Genomic DNA, 8947 nt, shown 5'->3' with positions numbered 1-8947 from the left:
AAACAGTAAGGAATTTACCTTGTAAGAAATGGTAAGGGCAAAAAGCTATGTTTACCCTTAATAAGAATATATATATATATATATATATGTGTGTGTGTGTGTGTGTGTGTGTGTGTGTGTGTGTGTGTGTGTGTGGATATATATAAAAACTAAAACTTTAGAAAGCAATTGAAGCTGACATGAAACTTGGTAGTTTTTGGTGGCAAGAGAGTGTTAAAATTTCCAAACTCTGTACATTTTTCCTGAAAATCTCGAAACAAGCATTCATCTTAGTGATATTTCTAAGACTGAAGGGTTTTGTGCAGCATATAATTTACTCAGTTCTGTGCAAAAGCTATCATCTATTTAGATGACCTTTAAATCTTTAACAAAAATAATGGAGAAAAGAAAATTAGTATGAGGTAGGGAAGTAGCGCAGTGGTAAAGCACTGTTGTAGCATGCAACCCTGGGTTCAATTCCCCAGCACTTTAAAAGAGAGAGAGAGAAAGAAAAGAAAAATCAAATTGATGTGTTTTTGAAATAATTGCCTGGCTAGATTTTTGCTTTTTTAAAAAAAGTCTGCATTTAAATCTTTAATGTATATAGTAGGTTGGTTTAAAAAGATTGAACACAAGAGAAAGATAGAATAAAAGAATTTTGGAGACAAATAATTAAAAAACCCTGTTACTCTTTTGAATTAGGAGGCTGAGTGATGTGGTCGTGAGGGAGAAGTTAATTTATTCCCCAGGGATGGCTGTCTTGGGTCACTGCCCTGCCATGCTTTGGCCCTGGGCAAGGTCCCCGGGAGAGCTGCATGTCTTCCTGCCCACACCCGACCTGTACCTCCCACTCTGTCAAGAATCCCTTTGTGCTAGAGCTCACAAGCTCCATTTGTGAAACCCTCGTAATTACGGGCCTCACAGAGTAAATATTTGGACCTGAAGTGCTATCCGTGTGACAGCCATGGCGGTATCCTGAGTGGCATGCTGCAGGTGAGGGAGTCACAGCCGTCTGCGCAGTGCTTCGTCTGGGCCAGGCCTGCAGCTGCGCACTGCAGGCACGTGGGTGGGTGTCTCGGTCCTTCCTGGCTCACTGACCAGGAAGTAGTAGCTGGATGACACTTCCACTTTTGGGACACAGAATAAGATGGACATCAGGTGAAGTGGCTCCTCTGTCCACTTAAGGAGGGCACTCTGATGAAAGATTTAAACATGGGTGTGACTACTGGCTGAGGAATGATCCCCAAATTATAAATCGTGACTTAAGTGGATCCGTAAATGCCCACAGCTAGGAAATACTGACGCCTAGGTTTGATTTCTTGACTTCCCGGCTTAGAAGCCCTGCTTCACAGGGACACGACCAGCCCTTTCCCCGCTTGTCTGGATACCTATTTCTAGCCAGGCATCTATAAATTATTCTCATGTAGTGGCACACAGGGATTTCAGTTTGGCATGTCAGCTCCTGAGCTCAACACACCCCGCTGAGTGTCATCCCCCATATTCCCCCATCTGTCCAACCCCACTGTTTCCCCAGCTCAGGCAGGCAATTCGAATTTACTCACAAGAACCCTTCACTCTTGCTGAGTTTCTGCCTCTGCAGAAACAACCACCCTGCCTGCTCTGCTTCTGACAAGAAACTTCAGGATTTAGCCCCCCACACATTCATATTCAAAATTTCACTGCCTGGCATTCTTTGAGACAGCAGGCTACACGCTTTTCACGTTGTCTGATCTCACCTTTAACTCACTCAAAGGGCGAATGTTATTATTCTCAGTGTAAGTTTTGAAACTGCGAGGTAGGCACTGGTGCCCACATCTTTGCAGGTTCCATCTGAAGCAATTAAGAGATTTCTCCCAGGTGTTCACAGGGAGACTCCAAAGCCAGGGTCTGTGGGGTGGGGGTGGTTGCAAAGCATATGTCCCCTTCCCTCCCCCACTGAGGGGGTCTCTCACAGCGCTGGCAAAGGCCAGGGCTCGCGGGCACCTCCTAGCCAACCAGGCGCTCGAGTGGCAGAACTCCTAAGCTGAAGGAAATCTGTAGTTTACCACGGAGGGGGAATTTCTTCCCCAAAGCCTCGTAGCTTTAGATTATTAGAGACACTGTCACCTTTTAAATTTATTCTCAATTTTTATTTCATTCCCAACGATTAAAATGTTTCTTTTCTAATCATCTGAAATATGATCTAAGAATAGAGCATCGGTGGCTCTCGCCTGTAATCTTAGCTACTCAAGAGGCTGAGACTTGAGGTTCAAAACCGGCTCTGGTGAGAAAGGCTGTGAGACTCTTATCACCAGTTAATCATCAGGAAATCGGAAGTGCCACTGTGGTGCTCAAACTGGTAGAGTACTAGCCTTGAGCAAAAGACAGAGGGTTCACGTCTCACACTTGATACAGGGGTGTGTGTGTGTGTGTGTGTGTGTGTGTGTGTGTGTGTGTAGAGAGCGAGAGAGCGAGAGGGGGGAGGGAGGAAGGGAGAAAGAATGAGAGAAAGAGGGAAAGAGGGAGAGGTGGGAGAGAGAGAGGGAGGGAAAGAGAGGGGAAAGGAGAGAGAAAGGGAGAGAGGGAGGGAGAAAGAGGGGGAGGGAGAGAAAAAGGGAGAGAGAGGGAGAGAGGGAAGGAGGGAGAGAAGGAGGCAGGGAGCGAGAGGCCCTTTTTCTTTTTTTTTTCTTTTTTTTTTTTTTGCCAGTCCTGGGCTTGAGCTCAGGGCCTGAGCACTGTCCTTGGGCTTTCTCAAGGTTAGAGCTCCACCACTTGAGCCTCAGCACCACTTCTGGCTTTTTCTAAGTATGTGGTACCGAGGAATCGAACCCGGGTCTTTGTGCATGCTAGGCAAGCACTCTACCACTAGGCCAAACTCCCGGCCCTGTGAGAGGATCTTACTATCTCCTCTTCCTTCTCTTCTTCCTCTTCTCCCTTCTCTTCTTCCTCACTTTTCTTTCTTTTCTTTTCTTTTTTTTTGTGGGTCAAGTGGCTTGAACTTGGCCTGGGCAGTGTTCCTGAGCTCTTCAGCTCAAGGCTACTGCCCTCCCCCTGGGACTGGGCACTGTCCCTGAGCTCTTCAGCTCAAGGCCACCACTCTACCCTTGAGCCAAGCTTCACTTCACGTTTTCTAGAGGTTAATTGGAGATAAGAGTCTCAGGTCCTTTTGTGCCCAGGCTGGCTCTGAATCTTGATCCTCAGATCTCAGCCTCCTGAGTAGCTAGGCTGACAGGCGTGAGCCACCATGCCGGCTTTCTTCCTCACTTTTCTCCCTATTTTTTTCTTCTTTCTTTTTCTCTCTGTATGTGCTGGCACTGGGGCTTGAATAGTGCCTGAGAGTTGTCCCTTAGCTTTTTTGCTCAAGGTTAGGACTCTGCCACTTGAGCACAATACCACTTCCTCCTCCTTTTTTTTTTTTTTTTTGAACTTGGCCTGAGCACTGTCCATGAGCTTCCTTTGCTTAAGGCTAGCACTCTACCACTTGAGCCACAGCACCATTTCTGGATTTTTCTGTTTATGTGGTACTGAGGAATTGAATCCAGGGCTAGGCAAGCACTCTACCACTAAGCCACATTCCCAGCCCACTACTGCCTCCCTCTTGAGATCAAGTCTATGTACTAAATAGTACAGGCTGCCTTGAACTTGTGATCCTCCATATTCAGCTCTATTAGTCTTATGATGGTGAGTGTTCTTTGAATGATCACTTGATTAGAAGAATGGAAATTCACACATGTATGCACAGAATTATACTTACAAATGTATGTTGAAGACAAACTTCACATGCCAATATAAAATAAAAAATCACACTCACATTTCTAGGATTAAGCCATAATTGCTTTATTAAATCCAAGGAAGGTTTTAGCCACCGTGAGCTCACATCTAAGCTCTGTGCTTGATCTATTCTGTCACAGTGAATTGCTGACACCCAGGCGGGAGCTGAAAGAACATTAACACACACTCACTCACACACTTTTCATATTTCGCCTTTTTGGTATTTAAAGTATCTCAGTGAGGCCAGTGGGTTTATGGCTATTATTTTTATTTTGTATATCGGAACACTAAAGTGGGAGAGATTAGTTAACGCTTCCAAGACTACAGACGTTCTACTGAAAAGCCTGACCCAGGTTCTGGCAATGCAAAGATTTTCTTTTCTCCACATCCTTATGAACTTTTATTTTTTGTCTTTTTTTTTCTGTCGAACAGTCATTCTGAAGGTATGAAATAATATCTCATTCATATTTTGGTTTGCAATTCTTTAATGATTAGTGGTGCTGGGCATGTTTCCATATGTATGTATGTATGTATGTATGTATGTATGTATGTATGTATGTGTACATATATGTATACATGTCTATACACACAATACACATCCATCACTGCCAAGCGATCCTCAGCTCTCAGCCTCTCGCATAGCTAAGATGATGGCTGGGACCCCAGCTTCTGGCCTTGTTTACTTCTCTATTATAAGGAGGGCAGTGAGGCTTTGGGAGCTCCGAGATCGTGATTTCTCTTTCTACAAGGAGTTGACGGCAGAACTGAGGTGGATGGTCAGCTTGGCAGTCTCCTCAGACAGGCAGGCCATCGGTGCTGTCTCGAGTGTGGTTCCTTCCGTGTTTGTTCACACCAGGACACGACGCCCCCCAGAACCGCTGCCAGCTCCCTTCCTTCTCCGGTGAATCAGAGAGTAGAGGCGTGGGCACCGGGTCAGGGCGATTGGAGGGAAGGCCGGACGAGGTGGGTGCAGCGTGTCCCTTGTCCTGGGAAGGCCGGACGAGGTGGACAGGCGTGTCCCTTGTCCTGGGCAGGGCCACCGACCAGGCAGATGAGCTCGGGGAACCATTCGCAGGTGACAGCGTTCCTCCTTCTGGGGCTGTCGCAGGGATGGGAGCTCCGGCTCTTCTTCTTCCTCGTCTTCTCAGCCGTGTATCTCCTGACGGTCGGGGGCAACCTGCTGGTCGTGGCCGTGGTCTCCTCTGAGCCACGCCTGCACACCACTATGTACTTCCTCTTGGGCAATCTTTCCTTCCTGGACTTCTGCTACTCGACGGTCACCGCTCCCAGGATGCTGGTGGACCTGCTCTCCGGGGCCCCCAGCATTTCTCTGGGCGCCTGTCTGACGCAGCTCTTCTTCTTCCACTTCATCGGGGGCATCAAGATCTTCCTGCTCACGGTCATGGCGTACGACCGCTACGTGGCCATCTGCCAGCCCCTGCGCTACGGCGTCATCATGAGCCCCGCGGCCTGCGCGCTCCTCGTGGGGGCCTCCTGGGTGGGCGGCTTCGTCCACTCCATCGTGCAGGTGGGGCTGACGGTCCGTCTGCCCTTCTGCGGCCCTGACCGGCTGGACAACTTTTACTGCGACGTGCCCCAGCTGATCAAGCTGGCCTGCACCGACACCTTCGCCGTAGAGCTGCTCATGGTGTCCAACAATGGGCTGGTGACCCTGCTGTGCTTCCTGGTGCTGCTGGGCTCCTACACGGCCCTGCTGGTGATGCTTCGAGGCCAGGCAAGGCGGGGCCGGGGCAAGGCCCTGTCCACCTGCGCCTCGCACGTGGCGGTCGTGACGCTCATCTTCGTGCCCTGCATCTACATCTACGCCAGGCCCTTCCGGACCTTCCCCACGGACAAGGCGGTGTCCGTGCTCTACACAGTGGTCACGCCTGTGCTGAACCCGGCCATTTACACCCTGAGGAATAAAGACATGATCCTGGGCATAAAGAGGCTGTGGAGGAGGCGGAAGGGCTTGCCTCGGTCAGAGGACCCGCCGCGTGGAGAAGACTGCGGGGTGCTCAGAGGCGGTCCAGCTGGGTCTCTGTCCTGACCTCACTTGTGGACACCAGGCACCTTTGAGACACTGGAGACCTGTGTGTGTGTGTGTACGTGAATGTGTGTGCACATGCACATGAGTGCATGCTGGTATTGGGGCTCGAACACAAGATCTGGGTGCTGTCTTAGCACTTTTTTCCCCTAAGGCTGGCACTCTGCTACGTGAACTATAGCTCTATAGCATCACTTCCTGATTTTTTTCCCTTTTTTTGGTCAGTTTTGGGGCCTGGGCACCGTCCCGTTTTGTTTCTTAAGGCTGGCACTCTACTTCTTTAAGCCACAGTCTGCTTCTGGCTTGCTGGTAGCCTCACAGACTTTGCCTAGCTCCTCAGAGCTCTCCCTCCTGAGTAGTTAGGATTGCAGGTATGAGCCACCAGTGCCTGGCTTGATATCCAGCTTTCTTTTTTTTATGGCTATTTGGAGATAAGAGTCTCTTGCTCAAGCTAGCTTTAACCGAAATCCTCACATCTCAGCTTCCTGAACAGCTCAGTTATGATGTTGTAGGAGAGAAAGGGTAATGTAATGTTTAGAGGATGTTTTATATTTATTCTTTTTTTTTCTTTTTTTGCCAGTCCTAGGGCTTGAACTCAGGACCTGAGCACTGTCCTTAGGCTTTCTCAAGGCTAGAACTCTACTACTCGAGCCACTCTGGCTATGTATGTGATACTGAGGATTGAACCCTGGTCTTTGTGCATGCTAGGCAACCACTCTTTTTTTTTTTTTTTTTTTTTTTTGCCAGTCCTGGCAGTGCTCAGGGCCTCAGCACTGTCCTTGGACTTTCTCAAGGCTAGAGCTCTACCACTTGAGCCTCAGCACCACTTCTGGCTTTTTTCTATGTATGTGGTACTGAGGAATCGAATCCGGGTCTTCGTGCATGCTAGGCAAGCACTTTAACCACTAGACCAGACTCCCGGCCCCTAGGCAAACACTCTTCCACTAGGCCAAACACCTGGTCCAAGACTGTTCTTTAGTCGGAGAAAAATTGAGAGTTAAGAAGAGCCAAGGCCAGAGCTCTCTTTCCATAAAATTCAGTTTAGCAGAAAGGGTTGAATTATCTTTCCGCTTTCTCATGAGCTTGTAGAAAGCCACATATTTACTTTGATAGAATCATAATGCAAATAAAATGTTACTTTTTAATTAGTCAATTAATGAATGCTAACACTGGATATTGAACTCAGGGTCTCTCACATTCCCCGAGCTCTACCACTTGTGCCACACCTCCATTTCTGGCTTTTTGCTGGTTGAGACAGGAGCCTCTGGGATTTGTCTTCCCAACTGTCTTGGAACCCTGACCCTCCGATGTCAACATCCCAGGTAGCTAGAGAGAAGCTAGTGATATGTATGGTCCATTAACACCAGCGGGGACTCCTTATTTTTTTAAACAACAGATGCTATTTTATTTGCCAGGATCACTTGATTGGACGGTGGAGAAGAGAGTTTGAAATCTGGGAGGTCAAGTGTACTGACGTCTATGCATAACATCAGATAGTCCCATTAAGAAATAAAAGTCCGTTCTTAGGAGCCTGCCCTCTTCACGCTGGCCTGGGCTGTGTTCTGGATGACAGCCCAGCCAGGGAGCAATTCTTTTGCGAAAATGGTTAAAAATAATAATAATAAAAAGGAGGATTTGAATAGCACTCACTCCACCTAACTCTCAACCATGGAACTTAGACTTTGGAGCTGCAGTTAACCCTCACCTGTCCCACAACTTTCCTTGCTCGGGAGGAAGGGACATGTGAGGCAGCTAAAGTCAGTTACTTGGATTTCCATTGGGATGGTTCACACAGCCACTGTCCTAGCAGGCTGGCTGGCAGGGTGTCAGATGGGCAGAGTGGAAGGGTGTCAGGCAGGCAGGGTGTCAGGTGGGCAGGGTGTCAGGGTGTCAGTGTGTCAGGCAGGCAGGGTGTCAGGGTATCAGGTGGGCAGGGTGTCAGGGTGTCAGGTGGGCAGGGTGCCAGACAGGCAGGGTGTCAGGGTGTCAGGCGGGCAGGGTGTCAGGGTGTCAGGCAGGCAGGGTGTCAGGGTGTCAGGCAGGCAGGGTGTCAGGGTATCAGGGTGTCAGGGTGTCAGGTGGGCAGGATGTCAGGGTGTCAGGCGGGCAGGATGTCAGGGTGTCAGGCGGGCAGGGTGTCAGGGTGTCAGGCGGGCAGGGTGTCAGGCAGGCAGGGTGTCAGGGTGTCATGTGGGCAGGGTGTCAGAGTGTCAATGTGTCAGGGGGGCAGGGTGTCAGGGTATCAGGTGGGCAGGGTGTCAGGGTGTCAGGTGGGCAGGGTGCCAGACAGGCAGGGTGTCAGGGTGTCAGGTGGGCAGGGTGTCAGGGTGTCAGGCAGGCAGGGTGTCAAGGTATCAGGGTGTCAGGGTGTCAGGTGGGCAGGGTGTCAGGGAGTCAGGTGGGCAGGGTGTCAGGGTGCCAGGGTGTCAGAGTGTCAGATGGGCAGGGTGTCAGGGTGTCAGGGTGTCAGGCGGGCAGGGTGTTAGGGTGTCAGGTGGGCAGGGTGATGCCTAATCTGCAGGAGGTGATGTTTGTGGAGGGACAAGGGACAAGAAAGCTCATCTTGACACATCTATTAAAAAAAATCATTTCCAAGCCTGTGCAATCCAAGGAGGCTAACTTTACTCAGGTCCTGGTTCAGTGCACAGGTAGTAGGGTCCTCCCCCAAGGTCAAGTCCAAGGTCATCTCTTATCTTCTTCCCCAAGGTAGACGACCAAGGACAGGGAGTTTGGAAAAGCCACTCACTCCATTGCATTTCCACTTTCCTGTAGTTACATAGTTAACAATAATAATAAGAATCACATACATACCTCATATGACTTGCCAAAGTCAAATCCGATCATTTGCACAATGCATTAGCGTTAATATGTACACACACACACACACACACACACACACACACACACACACACACACACGGTGGCCACAGAGAAGCAGAGTTTTGATGGGACCTCTTGCTTATCCTAGGCCTCTTCTACAGGGGTCACCTTTACTGAGTGGCTCTGATTGATTTTCAAAGCAGCGACTGTGAACAGGTTACAACACAGAACCTCCCAAGCTCCCCCTCTCCTACCCGAGTCCTGTCCTCCCTGCCTGAATCGGGACTCCCTTCCCAGCTGAAACCTTTTCAAGTATTCAGCGTCCTTCTGGTCGGCCCCTCCAGCGGGCGG

General features: G+C 49.4%; 1 protein-coding gene across 1 annotated transcript; it reads left to right on the top strand.

The window, feature by feature from the left end:
- Positions 1 to 4780: 4780 nt before the first annotated feature.
- Positions 4781 to 5779, top strand: Or4d5 (olfactory receptor family 4 subfamily D member 5). Its single transcript, XM_090319312.1, has one exon. The coding sequence runs from the start codon at positions 4781 to 4783 to the stop codon at positions 5777 to 5779; it is 999 nt and encodes a 332-aa protein (XP_090175438.1).
- Positions 5780 to 8947: the final 3168 nt, after the last annotated feature.

Source organism: Megascapheus bottae, chromosome 27 (assembly GCF_031878675.1).
Source record: "Megascapheus bottae isolate mThoBot1 chromosome 27, mThoBot2.hap1, whole genome shotgun sequence".
In the NCBI taxonomy this organism is placed as follows: domain Eukaryota; kingdom Metazoa; phylum Chordata; class Mammalia; order Rodentia; family Geomyidae; genus Megascapheus; species Megascapheus bottae.
Note: the sequence above shows the minus strand (reverse complement) of the source record. Positions and strands in the feature narration are given on the sequence as shown.

What these genes read in the sequence shown, in the direction of transcription:
- Or4d5 (XM_090319312.1), top strand. Translation starts at nt 4,781, where the DNA reads ATGAGCTCGGGGAACCATTCGCAGGTGACAGCGTTCCTCCTTCTGGGG.